Below are 23,103 nucleotides of genomic sequence, written 5' to 3' on the forward strand. Positions count from 1 at the left end.
TAAAAGCGGGAGATTCATCCATAATACATCCCAAGTGTTTTTAAGATTCTTCCGCCGTCGCTCTGCCTGCAAAACACGTCAACATGACGCAAATATTTTGTCAGTCAGGATGAGAAGGCCGAGGTGGACTACAAAACGAAATGGACTGTAAGACGATCTCTGCTCTGCTATTAGGAAAATGGAATCCACTTAGCTTTACTAAAGGCTTTTAATAGACGACTGTCTGTGTGACACAAATACATAAACCCCTTTCTCTCCTGTAAGGGCAGTGTCTCCTTGGAGCTATACCTTTCTACTACACATGACGCCACCGACCGTAAATCAGATTGAATTAGTCGGGCGGTGTAGACGGCGGCAGGTCGGCTGCCAGGGGATATCAATCTCTCTCCCTCCCTCCATAGAATGGCCCTCTGGAATGAATGATGGCAGGCTGGTTTGCCTTTAATTGGACAAAACCAATTCTCTTACCCTAATTCAATTAGCATTTGGATTAGAGTGAGTAAACCTAGGACACGGATCACTAGAGTTATGGTACTGTAATACGGGACAAAAGTCCCTCCCTCCCTCCTCTATACTGGATCACTTAGGTGGCTTCTACACATTGCTCTATAAAAAGCTCTATAAAAAAGGGTTCTGAAAGGGTTCCTTGTGGGGGTCAGGGAAGAACCCTTTTTGGTACTAAGTGGCATCTTTTTTTCAAAGTGCTTATTGGAGGAAGATAAAAGTGTCTGCTAGTAAGTGGCAGTGGCATACAATGTAAAGTGCCGTATGTAAATCCAATCCGGTATTATCAATAAATTCATTATTAAATTGGAGGGAATATGTTCTCTATTATAAACTGGGAGGTTCAAGCCCTGAATGCTGATTGGCTAAAAGCCCTGGTACATCAGACTGTATAGCACGGGTGTGACAATTACGTTGATAAACAGTTTATAATAGCAATAAGGCACCATGGGGGATTGCGGTATATATGACCAATAGACCACGGCTAAGGGCTGTTCTTACGTACGACACAACGCGGAATGCCTGGATTACAGCCCTTAGCCGTGGTATATTGGCCATATAACACACCACCTTGAGCCTTATTGCTTAAATAACTCCCATTTCAGAAGATGGTATTTTGACAGTGTTTTGGGTGTGGACAATTAAAACTGTTTTGTTAGAACCTTAATTTGGGGGGGGGGGGATCTGCCCTTTCTATCCCCTCTGTCCTCCAAGTTAACCCTACAATAGGGACATGTACTGTAAATACAGTGCCTTGCGAAAGTATTCGGCCCCCTTGAACTTTGCGACCTTTTGCCACATTTCAGGCTTCAAACATAAAGATATAAAACTGTATTTTTTTGTGAAGAATCAACAACAAGTGGGACACAATCATGAAGTGGAACGACATTTATTGGATATTTCAAACTTTTTTAACAAATCAAAAACTGAAAAATTGGGCGTGCAAAATTATTCAGCCCCTTTACTTTCAGTGCAGCAAACTCTCTCCAGAAGTTCAGTGAGGATCTCTGAATGATCCAATGTTGACCTAAATGACTAATGATGATAAATACAATCCACCTGTGTGTAATCAAGTCTCCGTATAAATGCACCTGCACTGTGATAGTCTCAGAGGTCCGTTAAAAGCGCAGAGAGCATCATGAAGAACAAGGAACACACCAGGCAGGTCCGAGATACTGTTGTGAAGAAGTTTAAAGCCGGATTTGGATACAAAAATATTTCCCAAGCTTTAAACATCCCAAGGAGCACTGTGCAAGCGATAATACTGAAATGGAAGGAGTATCAGACCACTGCAAATCTACCAAGACCTGGCCGTCCCTCTAAACTTTCAGCTCATACAAGGAGAAGACTGATCAGAGATGCAGCCAAGAGGCCCATGATCACTCTGGATGAACTGCAGAGATCTACAGCTGAGGTGGGAGACTCTGTCCATAGGACAACAATCAGTCGTATATTGCACAAATCTGGCCTTTATGGAAGAGTGGCAAGAAGAAAGCCATTTCTTAAAGATATCCATAAAAAGTGTCGTTTAAAGTTTGCCACAAGCCACCTGGGAGACACACCAAACATGTGGAAGAAGGTGCTCTGGTCAGATGAAACCAAAATTGAACTTTTTGGCAACAATGCAAAACGTTATGTTTGGCGTAAAAGCAACACAGCTCATCACCCTGAACACACCATCCCCACTGTCAAACATGGTGGTGGCAGCATCATGGTTTGGGCCTGCTTTTCTTCAGCAGGGACAGGGAAGATGGTTAAAATTGATGGGAAGATGGATGGAGCCAAATACAGGACCATTCTGGAAGAAAACCTGATGGAGTCTGCAAAAGACCTGAGACTGGGACGGAGATTTGTCTTCCAACAAGGCAATGATCCAAAACATAAAGCAAAATCTACAATGGAATGGTTCAAAAATAATCATATCCAGGTGTTAGAATGGCCAAGTCAAAGTCCAGACCTGAATCCAATCGAGAATCTGTGGAAAGAACTGAAAACTGCTGTTCACAAATGCTCTCCATCCAACCTCACTGAGCTCGAGCTGTTTTGCAAGGAGGAATGGGAAAAAATGTCAGTCTCTCGATGTGCAAAACTGATAGAGACATACCCCAAGCGACTTACAGCTGTAATCGCAGCAAAAGGTGGCGCTACAAAGTATTAACTTAAGGGGGCTGAATAATTTTGCACGCCCAATTTTTCAGTTTTTGATTTGTTAAAAAAGTTTGAAATATCCAAAAAATGTCGTTCCACTTCATGATTGTGTCCCACTTGTTGTTGATTCTTCACAAAAAAATACAGTTTTATATCTTTATGTTTGAAGCCTGAAATGTGGCAAAAGGTCGCAAAGTTCAAGGGGGCCGAATACTTTCGCAATGCACTGTACTGACAGTTTCAATAAACCAACTCTGAAGCCCCCCCCCCCCCCCCTACCCACGAGCTGTTTACCAAGATGCTCTGTCTCTTTCTCTCTCTCCCTCTCACGCACGCACGCACACACACAAACACACACACACACAGGTTGGCACGCACTTTCGCACACAGACACGCACACGCAGACACACACAAACAGAGCACCCAAACTGACTGTGTTGTGTGTGTCTTATTACTGTGGTTAACAGGGAAGTCGCACACCATGATGGGTAGTGATAGCAGCAGCCAGAGTTTAGGGGTCATCCCGTGTGCCATCTCCTGGTTCTACAGTCACACAGAGAGGAGGAGGAGGGAGAGGACTGGGGCCAGCCTGGCTGTGTCTGTGTCCGCTATGGAGGTCTGTGGGGAGGACGAGACCCTCAGGGACTTACTGTCAGGCAACCTCCAGGACAGCCCATCAGCAGACCTTTATCTCTTTGAGGACCCCATCTATGGAATACAGGTAAATGATGATACAGGAGCTTATTGTTGTGGACGGTTCAGATCACATAGAAATGTGTAACGTTTATAGAACTGACTTGATTCTTTGCTATGCAGAATATGGAAGAGTCAGCTCTCTATTCAATTTCTCTATGTGCAGCATTGGTGTGAAATCTCTGCGTAAGAACAGTTTCTTAATATTCTACATGCTACTGTAGTTACATTGTTACTACTACACATGTCACTAAGGTGTCATGTCACTCTAAGTGTATCTTACAGTGCCTTCAGAAAGTATTCATAACCCCTTGACTTATTCCACATTTTGTTGTGTTACAGCCTGAATTAAAAATGTATTAAACTGACCTTTTTCTCAGCCATCTACACACATAATGACAAAGTGAAAACATGTTTTTAAAAATGTTAGAAATGTATTTAAAATGTACTTAAAATTATATACGGAAATATCTCATTTATATAAGTATTCACACCCCTGTGTCAATACATGTCAGAATAACTTTTGGCAGCGATTACAGATGTGAGTCTTTCTGGGTAAGTCTTTAAGAGCTTTGTACATCTGGATTGTACAATATTTGCACATTGTTCTTTTAAAATTTCTCCAAGCTTTGACAAGTAAGTTGTTGATCATTTCTCAACAGCCATTTTCAAGTCTTGACATAGATTTTCAAGCCAATTAAAGTCAAAACTATAACTAGGCCACTCAGGAACATTCAATGTCGTCTTGGTAAGCAACTCCAATGTATATTTGGCCTTGTGTTTTAGGTTATTTTCCTGCAAAAAGGTGAATGTTTCCCAGTGTCTGTTGGAAAGTAGACTGAACCAGGTTTTTCTGTGCTTAGCTCTATTCCGTTTATATTTATCCCCCAAAATTCCCTAGTCCTTGCTGTTGACAAGCATACCCATAACATGATGCAGCCACCACCATGCTTGAAATTATGAAGAGTATTGGATTTGCCCCAAATATAACGCTTTATATTCAGGAAATGAAGTTTTAAAAAATTATTTTTTTGTTGCAGTTTTACTTTAGTGCTTTATTGCAAACAGGATGCATGTTTTGGAATAGTTTTATTCTGTACAGGCTTCCTTCTTTTCACACTGTCATTTAGGTTAGTATTGTGGAGTAACTACAATGTTGTTGAGACATACTTAGTTTTCTCCTATCACAGCCATTAAACTCTGTAACTGTTTTAAAGTCACCATTCGCCTCATATGAATGGTGGCTATTTTAGCATGTAAATCTTGTGGGGCAAACTAATGTTTTGGGAATGTGTGCCAGCAAAGCCACAACACAACGCTAAACAATACTTTAATTGCACTAAAACAGTAACAAACAGTGCCCACAAACTGTTAGGAACTACATAAAGCTGTCCTAACCGCAGACTCCCAACAGCAGTCCCAAAACCTTACCACTACTATACCTGGTTATCAGCGGAGCCTTGTCTGGCAGCGAAGCAGCCCTTTAAAAATTCAGAATTCAGAACATGGGCCGTTCTTACAGGGTTTTCCCTGTACACCAAGTCAGAACCATAGGATAAATGAAGGGGGCATATAAGCAGACAATGAAAGCTCTTACAATATTCATTGATTACATTTCTCTAAAACAGGTTATAGGCTACATGTGCACCACCAAGTCAGAATAGCTGGCAAAATTAAGAGGGGAAAATAGACCAAATTATTAGGATGAGGCACATGGGCTACTAACAGTTTACTACACAACATACACTTAGCTAGAGTACACATATCTTTATGGCATATTACATAATTTATGCAGCAGCATACAATACATTTTTGGACACCTTGTTGTGCTGTGCTGACTTGGACAGGAAGGTGGCACGGTGGTCCTTCGTGATAAAACTTTGTCATCAAAGTCTGGTATTCTCTGGATTTATGGTGCTTTAAAGACAACTGGGAACTCTGGAACAAACAAGGTTGAAATATGATGACATCAGTGATCTTCAGGTCGGAGTTCTAGAAAGAGGCCAGAGTTCCTGATTTACAATTCTGAGTTGGATGACTGTTTAAAATGTATTTTCCCAGTCAGAGCTCATTTTTTCCCAAGTTCCCAGTTGTCTTGAACTCACTGAAGTCAGATTTCCCAGTTCTGAGTTAACAGTTGTTTTGAGCCGTGACAGAACACGAGCCAATGTATAAATTATTTATTTATTTATTTTAGCTAAAAATTGGGAGCTCTGCCCTGAATGACAGGTCACCACTGGCCTCATGGTGATATCCCTGAGCGGTATCCTTCCTCTCCAGCAACTTAGTTATGAAGGACGCCTGTATCTTTGTAGTGACTGGGTGTGTTGATACACCATCCAAAGTATAATTAATAACATCACCATTCTCAAGGGGATATTCAACATCTGCTTTTTAAACATTTACCCATCTACCAATAGGTGCCCTTCTTTTTTTTACCATGTTGACTGAAAACTCATTCACAGCCTGGGGAGTAGTTACAGGGGAGAGGAATGAGCCAATCGTAAGCTAGGGATGATTAGGTGACAGTATGAGGGCCAGATTAGGAATGTAGGTAGGACATCAGGGTTAACACCCCTACTCTTACGTTAAGTCTCGTGGGATTGTTTGTGACCACAGAGAGTCAGGACACCTGTTTAACATCCCATCCAAAAGATGTAATCCTACACAAGGTAATGTCCCCAATCACTGCCCTGGGATATTTATTCATTAGAGCAGAGGAAAGAGTGGCTCCTACTGGCCCTCCAACACCACTTCCAGCAGCATCTGGTCTCCCATCCAGGGACTGACCAGGACCAACCCTGCTTAGCTTCAGAAGTAAGCCAGCAGTGGGAAGGAGGGTGGTGTGCTGTTGGCTCTCCCTGAGACATTGGAAAACCTCCCTGGTCTTTGTGGTTGAATCTGTGTTTGAAATTCCCTGCTCAACTGAGGGGCCTTACAGATAATTGTATTTGATGGGTACAGAGATGAGGTACTCATTCAAAAACCTTGTGAAACACTGTGATTGCACACAGAGTGAGTCCATGCAACTTATTATGTGACTTGTTAAGCAAATGTATACTCCGGAACTTATTTAGGCTTGCCATAACAAAGGGGTTGAATACTTATTGACTCAAGCCATTTCAGCCTTTAATTTTTAATAAATTTGTAAAAATGTCGAAAAACAACTATTCTTTTTTTTTCAATTCCACTTTGACATTAAGGGGGTATTGTGTGTAGGCAGTGACACAAAATAGCAATTTAATCCATTTTAAATTCAGACTGTAACACAACAAAATGTGGCAAAAGTCAGGGGGTGTTAATACTTTCTGAAGGTACTGTATATAACTACTTATGTATAATTACTGTTTTGTTTGGTACTAACACAGTCAGGAATTAGACAACACTAATTAATTCCTTATTCAGATGCATTATCAGAAGAGCCAGGGAGTGGGATTTAACTTAATTACAGTACATAATCCCAGTTACAAAATGACATTGGCATTGTCACATTGAACAACATGTCATATTATATTCATGCCTTGCTGTGCCGGTGTCTGTCCCGGAGTCCCCCTTTCCCCCTCTGTGCCATTGTACCTCTATCCGACCGTTCTCCCTCTCTACATACAATATCTATGTTCTGTCGTGAAAATAAAATACAAATCTAAAATAAAGTTAAACATGCTGTCTTCCTCTAATGCAGCTTCAGCACCACAGTGTGGTATCTGCCCCCAACGCCGAGAGAGCTGCCTTCCTGCTGGATGCAGCCATCGCATCGCGCCACCGTGCCGGCGGCCCGGCGAGTGGAGCTCGCAGTGACATCACCACACCATCGTCCTCCTCCAGCTCCCATATGTTTTTTACTCTGCACGTCCAACAGCAGCTCGCAGAGGGCAGCGGCAAAGGTGGCTATTTCTGTACATTGTAGAAAAGATATCTCTAGCACGCTATTCCGTATATAGATCAGATAGAGATATCTATGGGCCCTATATCTACGGTGTGTAGGAAATAAGGTTATTACCTATGCACATTGCTTACTGTGTCCACGTTTCAGTCAGAGTACTTTGTCAAGACACTGACAGTAAAAATATCTGTACGCTCTTTATTTTTGTTCGTATTTTTTCCTTCTTCTTATTGGTCAGTGACCTGTACGTAGCTGTCACTGTATGTGTCACCGTACGGACTCGTGAGTAAGCTATCAAGCTAATATCTGGAGACTTAATTTGCATACGGCTGACTGAGTAAATTGTACCTCATTTGTTTTCTAAGAATACTTGGAATACCTTGGATTTATTTTTTATTATTTTCTTTGCTCTATTCTCAACTATTCTCTCTGGTGATCTCAGTTTTTCCGCCCTTCATTTCCTCTAGTGAATTCTCTCCTCTCCTCTCCTCTCCTCTCCTCTCCTCTCCTCTCCTCTCCTCTCCTCTCCTCTCCTCTCCTCTCCTCTCCTCTCCTCTCCTCTCCTCTCCTCTCCTCTCCTCTCCCTCTCCCTCTCCCTCTCCCTCTCCCTCTATCAGTACCAGGGGGTCATAGCAGGTTGATCATGATAGACCTGGCTAACAGTATAAAGGGGACCAGTAGAACCAGTGACAGCAGAACAGGACGTCCTGAGTCTGAACTGGGCAGTGTTATACTGGCCCTACTCAACAATGGAAACAAAAACATCCCCTACAGGTTAGATACTGAAGACTTTCAATTTAAAACAATTGATTCAAGCAGTAGATCATGAAATTGAGTCTTTAATACTGGTATGTCATATAATTGTACTTGTAATTGTGTTATGTATAATGCATGACGGTGATGATGATGATGATGATGATGAGGATGGTTGTATTTTGTGCTCACCACAGAGATAGTAAAGTGACCATGCTGCTACAGGAGTCTCTGGGTAATATTAACTGCCATACGACCGTGCTGGCCCATGTGACTGACTCACTAGAACACTTCCCAGAGACGTTCTCCACTGTCCAAATTGCCTCGCGCATTCGCAGGACACAGAAGAAGGCAAACGTATGTCTACTGAATTATAGATTTACTTACCATTACATTCTTGGTGCCAAGAATGTTGTTAAAAGTGTTATTCAATGAACCTTGGGTGGCCTAACAGTAAACAATTGAAGCAGTTTAGTAGCATTTTTTTTTTGTGGCGAGGCAAAAAAATTATCACTAACTTTGACCTCTCTCGCTCTCTCTCGCTCTCTCTCGCTCTCTCTCGCTCTCTCTCTGTCTCAGCATTCAACATCCTGCTCTCCCAGTGGTAGAAGTCTGACTAGAGAGAGGAGTGGAGGGAGTAGTCCCTTCTCTCTCAGAGCGTTTCACTCTACCAATGCTGTGGACTCTGACCTCAGTGACCTGCCCCAGCTCAGGCTCGGTGGCGGCCTGCTGGATGACCACTCCAGCAGCAACCAGTGCTGTGACACGGTCATCCACGTCAACCCCGATGGCTCGGTCCAGCAGCCCAGTGCGGAGCTGACCCAGCAGGGCCAGGGCCAGCCGGAGTTTACCCCCATTATCCACTCTCTACACCAGAATAAGGCTGAAGCGGAATCGGAGGATGCTGAGCTTTCTGCTCTAAAGAAAGAGCTATTGCAGCACCTTCTAAACATCATGCCCAGACTGCAGGGAGAGAAGAAGAAGAATGAGAGCATCATCCAAGAACAACTTCCTCAGAATACAGCAGAAGTGGGCCAATGTGAGAGGAACTTAAGTCTTAAGTGTGACACTTTCGCAGAGCTGCAAGAGCGACTCGGGTGCATCGACGGCAGCGAAACAGTTACCAAGTCATCGTTAAAAGAACCTTCTGCCATGACCGAGTCCCCTCCAGTCCCCCAAGATGGCTCAGGCAGAACTGAGACTGTGGAGAATACCTCCTTCTTGAAACTACTGAATATGAAGGTGAAGTGGTGTGAGCTTTCCATTGTGGGCGAGAAAGAGAGCCTGGTGACAGATGGCAGTCTTCCGGTCGACAGTTTTCAGAGAGAGGACTCTGGTCTGTATGACTGTGAGGAGGGAAGTGCAGCCAGCTCCAAAGAGGACCAACCAAACCCCTGTGGCTCTATCAGTATACATCCAGCCTGCCAGAACCAAGGCAACCCCCCTGAGTACAGCTTTCTTCCGCAGCACAGTGACATCTACACTCAGATCAGCCCGGTGCCAAGCTCTCATCCTCCTCTGTCTCTTTTTCCCCTGCCTCTGGAGCCAGCTGGATACCCAGGGAGGTCTGGCTTGCTGCAACACCAGACCAGGACCTCTCCAGCGGGCAAGAGCACTCCGATATCCCCCTCTGTCTCTCCATCCCTCCTCTCCCCCTCGCCCTCCACCACCTCCTCCTTGGCTACCAGTGTTCCCCTAGGAGAGATTATCCTTCCCCAGCTTTCCAAGCTGCCTACTACAGAGTCGGACCTGAAGGAGATAAAGGCCACCATCACGGTCATGGTCCAGCAGCCGTTGGACCAGATGGGTCAGGATGAGCTGGTGTTCACCATGGTGGAGGAGGTTACCATCAGCGGGGCGCTGGAGAGAGGAGGCCGGGCAGGGAACATCATCAGGATCAGGGATGCCCACTCCTCCTCTGGCCAGGCTTCTTCAGGGTCAGTACTGGGTTCCCTTCCCATCAGGATTATCAATAACATTAGTGAAGATTCTACAGGTTCCACTATCAAGGCCATGGACCCTGCTACTACCACTAAGATCATGGCTGTGGAAGTCAACACCAAACCCAAAGCCATGTCTTCTCTCTCCAGGGTGGAGAACCAGGTCTTGCCCTCCTTTATAAACCCCTCGCTCGCTGACCTCAGTAGGAGTAGTGATGCGGAGGGGTCTCGTCATCGCCGAGGGGTTTCTAACACCCATTTCACGCGAGCAGATGCTTATGCTGAACCCGAGAAGAAAGATCATCTAAAAGGTTCAGGAAGTAAAACGGCGATGAAGACAGAAGGTGCGTTCTATATTACTGAGAGGAATCACGAGAAGAATACCAACGAGAGCGTTTTGATGCCTTTCCCAGGTGAAACTAATAGTGTTGCATCATGTGACACACATGCCTGGGAAGAGACCGGTTGCTATGAGATGATGTCATTAGAGAATAGGGCCAGAGGGAGGAGTGGTAACCAAGCAAAAAGGAGCTATCCCAGGGGAGGGGAGTTCACCACCTGTTCCCTAACCTGTTATGACCGGGTCTTACCTGTTCCATCTTCCCTAATTACTCCAAAGACACCAGGGGACAGTGGTGAAAGGAGCAGGAATACACCAGAGAACTGTATCCCTGGTTACCTTGCAGCTACCCACCACAAAACAGCCAGTCTACCAAGAGGCTGGCATAATATCAACAAGCAGGAGAGCTATGTAATGAGCGAGGAGTATAAAGATAAAGCCCCAGACGTTACATCATCCACCCCTGGTAGTCCCTGGGTGACCCTGGAGAGGAGGCCATCCTCAGCCAGGCAGGGGATCTTCTCCTGTGCCAGGGAGAGCCTCCCTCTCCCCTTCTCACCAGCTCGGAAGTACAGCCTGGAGCAGCAGCAGATACAGAGAACTAGTAACAGTCCTCTCAGCACAGCCAGTAGTTCACCATTGGAGCCCAAGCCATCCACTCGGAGTGTTAGACATGATAGCGGCAAGCTGGAATCTCCCATAGAGGAAAGCAGTAGACTCTTCAGTGCTAAACTAGAGCAGTTGGCAAGCAGGACCAACTCTTTAGGTAGAATACCACTGGAGTTCCACACTCTGGACCGAGGCAGTAGCCTATCCTCTGTGAGCTCCATGGGGAGCTCCAAGGGCTCCAAAGGGAGTTGGGAAGGGGAGTCCAGCCAATCCACCCTACCCCGGGCCAGCAGGAGCCCCAGGAGGGCCCCTAGGTCCATTCCCTTGACTGACACCTCCTACACAGCCCATTCTCCCAAAACCAACAGGTCAACCTTTATAACTGAGCCCAACACCACCACCTCCACAGCCCTCCAGTCTCCTAGAACCAGCCGATCTAAGCTCTCCGCGGTGGGGAAACTGATGATGACCAGCCCTAAGGTCCGGCGGATATCCATCCCCATCCCCAGTACCAAGAACCTCAGCTTCTCTCCCAAGGCGTTCCGTCAGTCCATCAACAGGAGCGCCAGTCTTTCCCCTGATGGGAAGAGACCTGAGCATGGTCCACCCTGGTCCACCCAGTCTCTAAGCCGAAACCAGACCCCCTCGCCCCAGACCCTACCACCACGCCTCATAGCAAAGTCCCCCGTCCGGGTAATCAACGGCCGCATCTCAGAGCTCCTCCAGATCGGCAGAGAGCCCTACCCCTCTGGCGGGGCCTCCGGAGGACTAGTTCTAGACAAGATGGCAGCAGCGGCTGGAGCTGCCTGTAGATCCATGGGAGAGGTTCATCCTGTTCACCCTGTACCCTCACCCTATGCCAGGGTAACAGCGCCTCGCAGGCCCAACCACCTCAGCGGGCACGCCAGTGATGTCACTAGTGTGTTGAGTGGGGAGCTGCCCCCGGCCATGGGTAAGACAGCGTTATTGACCAATAGGAACAGCGTGGTGAGCAGTGGCTATGAGAGCATGGTTAGGGAAAGCGAAGCCACAGGGAGCATTACCTCCAACAGAGACTCTATCAGCAATAAGAGCTGTTCTATGATCAGTGTGGCCCGAAGTGAGAGGAACCCCAAAAGGAGGAGCAGCAACGGTAAGATCTGATCTGGGTAATTCCTTAATTGAATGCACAGCCAGCGAGCAAAACTGGACAAAACTGGTTGAAATGACCTGGTAATGACTGCATTTGAACCAGTTTTACCCGCTGGTCATATTGTAAGTCGCTGTAGTTACAAGTGTGTGATTCATGTTTCCTGCTTTGCATTTTGTGTTGTGTTAAAATAGCAGGAATGTGCTCTGTGGATTTGGTGAACAAAGTCTTCTCTGTTAACAACAAAAAAAACACAGATGTGCAATGAAGTGAGGAACAGCTATGTGTGCGACGTGCATTTTCACAAATTGTAATGCATTGTACAGTAATATTGGCTTTTTATGTAATTCATTGGTATTGCACAGATTACTATTCATTGCATTTCCTGTCCTCTTATTTGCCTCCAAAGACTTTATCTAGGTCACATCATTAATAAATGAGCCCAAGGAGAAAAGTGCTTGAATTGTCAAGTAAAAATAGTCTTGATATTAGTGGGGCTTGTATTTGTCTTGTCGTGGAAATTCTACACAGGGACACTCAAAGTCAATCTTAAATTAATAATTGTTCATTAACAGGGAGGTCTGGAGAAGAGTAAACTGGAGAAGTTCCAACAAACTTGATGCACCATAGTGAACTTCTGTCAGGAGCTCTGCCAGGGCAGTCCCGTTAGATCTCTTATGTACTGGTTACAGACAAGTTACATAGTTATAGTTCATAGGGTTGGTTCTGGCATGTTTCTGGCACCATCTCCTAACTTAACTTATAGAACATAGTCTTGGTGTTCTGCCAGATGGTCCTGAGGAGGGGATCATGTCGCCAACCCTTCATATCTTTACCAAGCAAAGGCAGGAACCGGGGATTATTTATGACACTAAAACAAGATTAACATTTTCAAGGCTGTCTCTTCACAAGATAAAATGTTCCATCCTCTTAATAATCATTACATTTTAAGGTAAGCATTAGATTTAAGCTTCTATATCAAAATGCATCATTGTAACAAAATCAAAATAAAGGTTATACTTAAATTAACGGGAGTGAATCTAATTTATTTCATAATCATCATACTAAAGCTAAAATCTACAATCAAAGTAGTAAGTAAACAAAATCAACGCATAAAAACACGGACACTTTCAAACCCTCCATTCTGGGTTGTACAATCCAACTTTCAAAACCATGGCTTAAGACCTTCGCTTCATACAGTTCCACATGCTTCATTACACAATTTCATTTATGGATTCTGGAAATAACATTTCAGCTGGAGCTTTTGTGGCGAGTGGCATGTTAATGACATATCAGTATCTCAATGCATTTCTAGTCTAAAGTATTCTAAATTCCGCAGTGTGCAGACCTCCACAATCATCCTGATACCCCAAATAAACCATTTTGGGTAAGCCTAAATCAATTACTGGCATGGTTGACCACCCCCCTCCCCCCCGGCACTCTCGGTCTAGCATTTGGCTGGCCCCTTGATAATGTCCCGATTTCTCTCACCTGAAGCCGCCCTTGATAATGTCCCGATTTCTCTCACCTGAAGCCGCCCTTGATAATGTCCCGATTTCTCTCACCTGAAGCCGCCCTTGATAATGTCCCGATTTCTCTCACCTGAGCCGCCACTGTCCTTTAGAATAGCACGTGTGTAACGATAGTCTACGTGGTCTGAGAACCACTGATAATAGCACAAGGTGTTATTTAGAGCCGTTGAACATGCACATGAGTGGTGTGGAGGTCTGTAGGCATTTATGATGATCTGTATTGAATAGGGAATTTGTGCATGTGAGAGATATGAAAGGAGAAAGTACCATTCCCTAATGTGCTGTTAAATAGAACATCTGGTGTAAATATCTAAACATCTGTATGATTAGAAGACTAGTCTAAAGGAGGAATTGGTGAAGAAAAGTATAATGGATTACTAGAGATAAAGTAATGAAGAGTTTAATGGGTTACTGTAATGCCCGGGGTGTAGTGGAGGAAGGAGTCAGACGCAAGAGACAGAGAGTTCAGAGTAGGCTACTTCTTTATACACCGACCAGGTGAAAACAGACGCCACTCAAAACAAATGCCCCAAAACACACGGGAACTAAACAGTTCCAAAAAACAGCTCACGTACACGGACAACCGTGACATACAGCAGGCGGGCCGGCTGGATAATAAAGCCCAACTAATAAACCGTATTAACAACAGGTGTAACTAATAAACAGACAAGGAGGGGGAGGAAAAGATCAGGGGCAGCTAGTAGGCCGGTGACAACGACCGCCGAGCGCCACCCGAACGGGAAGGGGAGCCAGCTTCGGTAGGAGTCGTGACAGTTACTAGATATTTGATAAAGTAACAATGGAGAAAAATAATACAAATATACGACTTGCACACCCACACGTAAGTAAATGTTGTAAAAACTATTCTGAGAAATATTCAGAGTGGTCCCTTTATGGATCATTTGACTAAGATAAGGTTAAAGCATTGTATGACTGTCTAAAGCACATATGTCAGAGTCAAGGCCCGCGGGCCACATCCGGCCCGCAAGAAGGTTTTTTACGGCCCCTGGGATGATCTTGATTTATTATTAGAACCGGCCCGCAGCAAGCCGGCAGCCCGCAGATCTTTTACACGCACCAATACTACATTTCCCACAATGCAAAGGTGACGCACCGAGCAGTAGGCTGCTTCATTTCAATATTTATTGGCACAGCAGTCGTCAGCATCACAGTAAAATTAACTTTCAGATACCCATCAAAAATGGCAAAACGGAAGGTGGATACTGAGAACCGGGGGTTTCAAACAAGGTGGGAGTCGGAGTATATGTTCACGAAGGTAGCTGGAAAACCTGTGTGTCTTCTGTGTGGAGAAAGTGTGGCGGTACTGAAAGAGTATAATCTGAGACGACATTATGAAACGAAACACGCGGACACACACGCGGACGCAACTGTCAAGGCCAGTTTTATTTTGGCAGAAGAGATCGCTAAATCAGCCCGGCCATTTACGGAGGGGGATTTCATCAAAAACTGCATGATTAAAGTTTGTGACGAAGTTTGCCCAGAAAAAAGGCAACTCTTTTTAAATGTGAGTCTGAGCAGAAACACCATTGCCGAGAGAGTAGACCAGTTGTCCATCAATCTAAAAGAGCAGCTTGTGAAAAAGGGAAAAGATTTTATTGCATATTCCTTGGCTGTGGATGAGAGCACCGACATTTCTGACATTGCCCAGTTGTCAATTTTCATCCGCGGAGTGGACTCCAACCTAAGCGTGACAGAGGAGTTTTTGGCTTTACGTCCTATGCATGGCACAACTACGGGGCATGATTTGTATGAAGAGGTGTCAAGATGTGTAAATGAGATGGAGCTGCCTTGGGAAAAACTCGTGGGTTTGACAACCGACGGAGCACCTGCGATGTGTGGACACAGGAGCGGACTGGTGGCGAAGATACGGGAAAAGATGCAAGAGGAAAACGCGACAGGTGAGCTGACAGCTTATCATTGTATCATACACCAGGAAGCGTTGTGCGGTAAAGCCTTGAAAATGGAGCATGTAATGAGCATCATCACGCGCACAGTTAACTTTATCAGAGCCAAAGGTTTGAATCACCGCCAGTTCAAGGCATTTCTGACGGAGTTAGAAACGGAGCATGGTGATTTGCCTTATCACACAGAGGTGCGATGGCTAAGCCAGGGAAAGGTGCTTCAAAGATGTTTAGAGCTTCGTGAGGAGATTTGTCTGTTCTTGGACAGCAAAGGGAAAGACACAACACAACTCCGAGACGAAATGTTTCTGTGTGAAATGGCTTTTCTGTGTGACATTACGAGTCATCTGAATGCAATAAACTTGCAGCTGCAGGGTCGGGATCGTGTCATCTCTGATATGTACAGTACAGTGAAGGCATTTAAAACCAAACTGACTCTGTGGGAGACGCAGATGCGGAAAGAAAATTTGAGCCACTTTCCCAGCTGCCAGACCATGAAAGAGAAGCTCTCTACCAGTGCGTTCCCGAGCACACAGTTGGCTGATAAAATAGGTATGCTTGCCGCTGACTTTCGACGCCGATTTGCTGACTTTGAAGCACAAAAAAGCAGGTTGGAACTGCTCGGTAACCCATTTGCTGTTGACGTGGAAAGCTCACCACCAAACCTCCAAATGGAGTTGATTGACCTCCAATGCAATGATGCACTGAGGGCAAAATATGCGGCAGTGGGTGCTGCGGAGTTCGCCCGTTTCCTCCCCGGCACAATGCCCCAGCTGCGCATCCAGGCTGCTCAAACGTTGTCTATGTTTGGCAGCACATACCTGTGTGAACAACTGTTTTCTTTGATGAACCTGAACAAAACATCACACAGAAGTCGACTTACTGCTGAACACCTCCACTCAATTCTGAGGATTTCTTCAGCTCAGAGCCTTACCCCGAACATTGATGAACTTGTGGAAAAGATGGGACACCACCAAGTATCACCCTCAACCTCAAACAAGTGAACATTACTGTGCAATCACATATTTTGAGTTTTTACTCAGTTCAAGTTTAAAAGTTAAAATTTAATATTTGTTTTCACTGCATGTTACTTCTCCTTAAACAAAGTGTTGTTTTTGATTAATAGATTTTTGCACTTTATTTTTTTGTATTTCAATCCAATTATATTTTAAAAATATTTCAGTTGAGTGGATGATAGAAAATTGCTATTATTGTTTTTTCTTTGAAGTAAATTTAGCCCACTTTTGCTAAAATAGAAAATATAGTCTACTGATGGTGCCTTGAATACCGGTTTCTTTCATTTAATGTTCATGTTATGGGGATATTTATATAAAGGAAATTTGTCTTTTGTGTCTGTTGAAAATTAAAGATTACTGACAGAGCCATAAGAAAATATTGCTTTATTTATCTGATCATATTGTAATATATTTGTTAGGTTTTCAGTAGGTTCAATTAGGTTCACTAGACTATATGCGTCATTTAAAAATTTTTCAATGAACATTCGAACAGTCCGGCCCTCGTCTTGTAGCTGATTTTTTTATTTGGCCCTCCGTCCATTTGACTTTGACACCCCTGGTCTAAAGGGTCTGAGAAATAAAGTCTCAGACTTTTGGTAAAGGTACGAGACTTGACTTATCCCTAACCAATAAAACTATAAATAGAACCAATGAATGTTGAACATGATTTTCTGTTAACTAAACTTAAGGCTACAAATCCAATAATATTTCTTAATATCCAAATTTCAATCTTGTTATTATCCCAGTTTCAATCAGCTTAATACTTTCCACACTCATAAAACTTTCACATCCGCATTCACTACACTCACACAACTCACATCCGCATTCACTACACTCACACAACTCACATCCACATTCACTACACTCACACAACTCACATCCACATTCACTACACTCACACAACTCACATCCGCATTCACTACACTCACACAACTCACATCCACTTTGTGCTATTACTTGACTTAGGACTGGGGGTACCTTCCTCCATTTTTATGTTTAGTTTAATTGGTTTTATTATAATTCTTTCCTATTTTTATACAAATTCATTTAAATTGACTTCAGTTGCTGAGTCCCTCAATTGTTTGCAGGTGATGTGTCTCCTCCTGGGCAGCTCACTGTAAGGGTCTGGGCGGGTCTCATCCTCTTTTGGTCAGGAGAGAATTTCCCTCGCACTTCATAAAATTTGCCAGCGGTTTTCCTAGCAGACCCCCACTGGAAAGCAACGCAGGCAGAATCAATCATCCTGTTCGTTGACGCCAAATTGCCAAGGAAATTCTACACAGGGACACTCAAAGTCAATTTTAAACGAATCATTGTTTATTAACAGTTAACTGGAGAGGTTCCAACCAACTTGATGCACCATATTGGTCTATCAGGAGCTCTGCCGGGGCAGTCCTGTTAGACACGTTACATAGACATAGTTCATAGGGTTGGTGCTGGCATGTGTCTGGCACCGTCTCTTATCTTAACTTATAGAACATATTCTCGGCATTCTGCCAGATGATCCGAAAGGAGGGGGTCATGTTGCCCCCCCATCATATCTTTACCAAGCACAGGCAGGAACCAAGGATAATTTATGACTGAAACAAGATTAACATTTTCAAGGCTGTCTCTTCACAAGATAAAATGTTTCATTACAGTCTCATGCCTTCCCTGGCTCTGAATTACTCCACTCTACTCTACTCTACTCTACACTACACTACACTACTCTACACTAATCTACTCTACACTACACTGCTCTGCACCACTCTACACTATCTTATTCCATTTCATCTGACCTGTAGGTTCACACCCGCGGCATCTGTCCAATGACATGTCCCAATCTCTGAGGAGGTCTGCCAGTGGGCCCAGGTCTCGCTGGGTGGACAGGGGCATCTCAGAGGCCTACGAGATCAAGGTCTATGAGATAGATGACGTGGATAGGCTGCAGAGGAGAGGAGGAGCAGGCAAACAGGTGAGGGGACAAGATGTCAGTGGGTGTTTGAGGATAGGCTTGGATACATGTTTAGTTTAGTTCATCAGGAGAAATCAGAGCTATTCTTGAGTTTGTGTACAAACACATAAATAGCCAAACACAACTCAAGAACAATGGCAAACTTACAATGCAAGCATACAATGCATTGCATGTATAAAGTCCATGTGCAGTACATACATACATACACTACATTACCAAAAGTATGTGGACAACTGCTCGTCGAACATCTCATTCCAAAATCATGGGCATTAATATGGAGTTGGTCCCCCCATTGCTGCTATAACAGCCTCTACATTTCTGGGAAGGCTTTCCACTAGATGCTGGAACAATGCTGTTGGGACTTGCTTCCATTCAACCACAGAGCATTAGTGAGGTCGGGCACAGTCTGTGTTCCAATTCATCCCAAAGGTGTTCGATGGAGTTGAGGTCAGGGCTCTGTGTAATGCAGTCAAGTTATTCCACAGTGATATTGACAAACCATTTCTGTATGGATCTTGCTTTGTGCACAGGGGCATTGTCATGCTGAAACAGGAAAGGGCCTTTCCCAATCAGTTGCCACAAAGTTGGAAGCACAGTATCATCTAGAATGTCATTGTAAGCGTTAAGATTTCCCTTCGCTGGGTCTCCCGGGTGGCGCAGTGGTTAAGAGTGCTGTACTGCAGCGCCAGCTGTGCCATCAGAGTCCCTGGGTTCGCGCCCAGGCTCTGTCGTAACCGGCCGCGACCGGGGTCCTTGGGGCGACGCACAATTGGCCTAGCGTCGTCCGGGTTAGGGAGGGCTTGGTCGGTAGGGATGTCCTTGTCTCATCGCGCACCAGCGACTCCTGTGGCGAGCCGGGCGCAGTGCGCGCTAACCAAGGTGCACAGTGTAGCCTCCGACACATTGGTGCGGCTGGCTTCCAGGTTGGATGCGCGCTGTGTTAAGAAGCAGTGCGGCTGGTTGGGTTGTGTATCGGACGTTCAACATTCGTCTCTCCCGAGCCCGTACGGGAGTTGTAGCGATGAGACTAGCTACTACAACAATTGGATACCACGAAATTGGGGAGAAAAAGGGGTAAAAATTCAAAAGAAAAAAAACAAAAAAAAGATTTCCCTTCACTAGAACTAAGGGAAAAACTGAAAAACAGCCCCAGACCATTATTCTTCCTCCACCAAACATTACAGTTGGCACTATGCATTCGGGCAGGTAGCGTTCTCCTGGCATCCACCAAACCCAGATTGGCAGATGATGAAGCGTGATTCGTCACTCCAGAGAACTCGTTTCCACTGCTCCAGAGTCATATGGCGGTGAGCTTTACACCACTCCAGCTGAAGCTTGGTGTTGTGCATTGTGATCTTAGTGTGCGGCTGCTTGGCCATGGAAACCCATTTAATGAAGCTTCCAACGAACAGTTATTGTTATGACGTTGCTTCCAGAGGTAGTTTGGAACTCGGTAGTAAGTGTTGCAACCAAGGACAGATGATTTTTACATGCTACACAGTTCAGCACTCGGCTCTCCCGTTTTGTGAGCTTGTGTGGCCTACCACTTTACGGCTGAGCCGTTATTGCTCCTAGACGTTTCCACTTCACAATAACAGGGCAGAAATTGACTTGTTGGAAAGGTGGCATCCTATGATGGTGCCACGTCGAAAGTCACTGAGCTCTTCAGTATGAGCCATTTTACTGCTATCGTTTGTCTATGAAGATTGCATGGCTGTGTGCTCGATTAAAAAAATGTTTTTGTATATACGTTTGTATTTAAATACAATACATATACACTATGAACTAACCTAAGAAAATGGCTTGCATCCATAATATGAGGCTTGTTGTTCTGAAGAGGCTCTTCTCTGTGTAAATGGATGTGTAGCTGAAGCTCTCATTGTCCTTGGCTGTGTTGTTGTTAACAGGGAATAGCCTGCTTCAGTGCCAAACTCAAGTTCCTGGAGCACCGTCAGCAGAGGATCGAAGAGGTGAGAGCCAAGTACAACAGCCTGAAGAGAGAGCTGGTGCTGGCCAAACAGAATCTCATGCTGGAGCCAGGGAAATGGAACCAAGAGTGTAAGTGTTTACTATAGAGTAATCAGCAATTCATTAACTAGTCAGTTTATTTCTCTAAGCAACTGGACTTACACTACAAGGTGTGAACAATCATCTTTTCATTGTTGACCAATGCAATAGCAGCCATTGCATGAAGTCTTCGTATTGCCATAGAACCGGTATAATAAGATATTCCCTTCCCTGATTGCCTCTCCTCTTATCTCATGTCCTTGTCTGGTGTATTTGTAAGGGTGTTGTGTGGCTAATGTTGATCCTGAGAGGCCTCTGTAGTTCATGTTATATTAAGATGATGGCTAGCTGAAATAGGCCGTTTTTGATCATGCTAATTTGGTGGCCAGTCATCACTGATCACTGTGTTGTGTTTGTGTAGTTGACCTGTGGCAGACGTTTGAGGTTGACTCCCTGGAACACCTGGAAGCGTTAGAGGTGGTCACGGCGAGGCTGGAGAGCAAGGTCAACCTCTGCAAGGCCAACGTCATGATGGTCACGTGCTTCGACGTCGCCACCAAGCGGCGGCAAGCGCGGAGACGCCGTCGGACGGAACAGCAGCAAGGATTCATGGGAATTTAGTGTAATTTTGTTCCCATTGTTGTTAATAGATGTACAAAGAGAGAGATTTACAAAGAAAGAGAAAAAGAGATGTACAGAGAGAGAGAGAGAGAGAGAGAGAGAGAGAGAGAGAGAGAGAGAGAGAGAGAGAGAGAGAGAGAGAGAGAGAGAGAGAGAGAGAGAGAGAGAGAGAGAGAGAGAGAGAGAGAGAGAGAGAGAGAGAGAGAGAGAGAGAGAGAGAGAGAGAGAGAGAGAGAGAGAGAGAGAGAGAGAAGGCCATTAATGGAATACCACCATCTTTTTATGCTTATCTGAATTCCACTTGAAAACATACACAGGTATTCGTATTTCAACTCCCTAACAGTAGTGAGAAGTATCACTCAGTGTTGACTTCTCCTGAATAAGAGGGAGTGGAATCAGCATCTCTGAATACCACAGAGCACTCTCACTCCGAATGGTGCATGTTCTTCTGACACACGATACAGGTCAATATTCACCGTTACAGTGGGTATCAGAAGTATTCGCCCCCTTGAATTGTATTCCACCTTTTGTTACATTACAAAGTGGGATTGAAATGGAATTAACTGATTTACACAAAATAATCCATAATGTCAAAGTGAAAAGAAAAAAGTGCAAATGTTTACAAATGAATACAAATTAAATAACTGAAATATAGTTGCATAAGTATTCCCCCCCTTTGTTTAGGTAAGCCTAAATGAGTTCAGTAGTCAAATTTGGCACAACAAATCACATAAAATACATGGACACACTATGTGCGAAAGAGGAATTGACATGATTTTTTAATGACTACCCCTTCCTGTGTACCAACTCAGTGGCCTCACGCTATAGAAACAGAAGATAGGGTCCTGCCCTATGAGCTGTTTCGTCTCACACAAGGTAAGGATACTTACTACCCCTTCCTCTGTCCCCCATACATACAACATCTGTAAGGTCACTCAGTCAAGTATTAATTTCAAGCACAGATTCAACTACAAAGTCCAGCAAGCTTTTCAAAAGCCTCGTAAAGAAGGGTAGTGATTGGTAGATGGGTGACAATAACAAATCAGACATTGAGTATCTCTTTAAGCATGGTCAAGTTAATAATTATGCTGTGGATTATATATTAAACCACGCAGACGCATCAAAGATACAGCCGTCCTTCTGAACTGAGCTGCAGGACAGGAATGAACCTGCTCAGGGATGTCACCATAAGGACATTGGTGATTGTAAAGGAATACACTTTTTTGGCTTAAATGCAAAGCCTTATGTTTGGGGCAAATTCAACACAACACATCACTAAGTAACTGCCTCCTTATATTCAAGCACAGCGTTGGCTGCATCATGGTATCACCCGGGGATACTTGACATTGGCAAAGACTAGGGAGTTTTTCAGGATAAAACTTATCCTTGGCTGTGTAGCCATGACCCCAACACCTTGACAGAGCTTGAATAATTTTGAAAAGAATAATGGGGAAATATTGCACAATTCAGGTGTGCAAAGCTCTTAGAGACTAAGCCAAGCTGACTCACCTTTGTAATCACTGCCAAAGTTGTTTCTAACATGTATTTAGTCAGGGGGTGAATACTTATCTAACGTATATGAGTGTTACATTTTTAACATACACTCACACACACACACGCACGCACACTCCATGATGTCCGTTTTATGAATCCTATTTACAGTATCAGCATGTCGTATGTCTTTATAACCTGCGTCTTCATATTTCTCTGTATTTATTATGGTATTGCTGTGTAGCCCCCTACTGTATAACTTCAATGACAAAGGATAAACTGTCCTAAAGTGGTTGTGTACCCCTTGTGTTTTGTTCGTTCACCCGAGTCTAATGACTTCGTGTGAGAGCTGGAGGCTTGGCTTGTGTTGTTATTAATGCCAACACAGAGTACACTGTTTTAAACAGTCGTTTGAGAAGGGTGACAAAACACTGTCACAGAGAACGACAGTAACACTGAATCCCAAACGGAGCTCTAGCTCCTACCCCCCCCCTAGGCTAGCTTGGTCCAACATCGGTTTAATCCCTAACAGTGGAGGCTGCTGAGGAGAGAACGTCTCAA

At 44.4% G+C, this 23,103-nt stretch overlaps 1 protein-coding gene across 1 annotated transcript in view; it reads left to right on the plus strand.

Moving 5' to 3' along the window:
• LOC139415322 (kinesin-like protein KIF26B) overlaps positions 1 to 21,120 on the plus strand; it is a 36,007-nt gene extending 14,887 nt beyond the window's left edge. Inside the window, exons 8-15 of the mRNA XM_071163379.1 lie at positions 3,120 to 3,373; positions 7,028 to 7,229; positions 7,846 to 8,002; positions 8,179 to 8,338; positions 8,561 to 12,002; positions 18,254 to 18,423; positions 20,331 to 20,481; positions 20,852 to 21,120. Of these exons, the coding sequence (XP_071019480.1) occupies positions 3,120 to 3,373; positions 7,028 to 7,229; positions 7,846 to 8,002; positions 8,179 to 8,338; positions 8,561 to 12,002; positions 18,254 to 18,423; positions 20,331 to 20,481; positions 20,852 to 21,051 (4,736 nt within the window). The 3' untranslated portion in view covers positions 21,052 to 21,120. The remainder of the gene's footprint in view (positions 1 to 3,119; positions 3,374 to 7,027; positions 7,230 to 7,845; positions 8,003 to 8,178; positions 8,339 to 8,560; positions 12,003 to 18,253; positions 18,424 to 20,330; positions 20,482 to 20,851) is intronic.
• The last annotated feature ends 1,983 nt before the right edge of the window (positions 21,121 to 23,103 follow it).

The sequence above is a fragment of the Oncorhynchus clarkii genome, chromosome 8 (genome assembly GCF_045791955.1).
Source record: "Oncorhynchus clarkii lewisi isolate Uvic-CL-2024 chromosome 8, UVic_Ocla_1.0, whole genome shotgun sequence".
Taxonomy (NCBI): domain Eukaryota; kingdom Metazoa; phylum Chordata; class Actinopteri; order Salmoniformes; family Salmonidae; genus Oncorhynchus; species Oncorhynchus clarkii.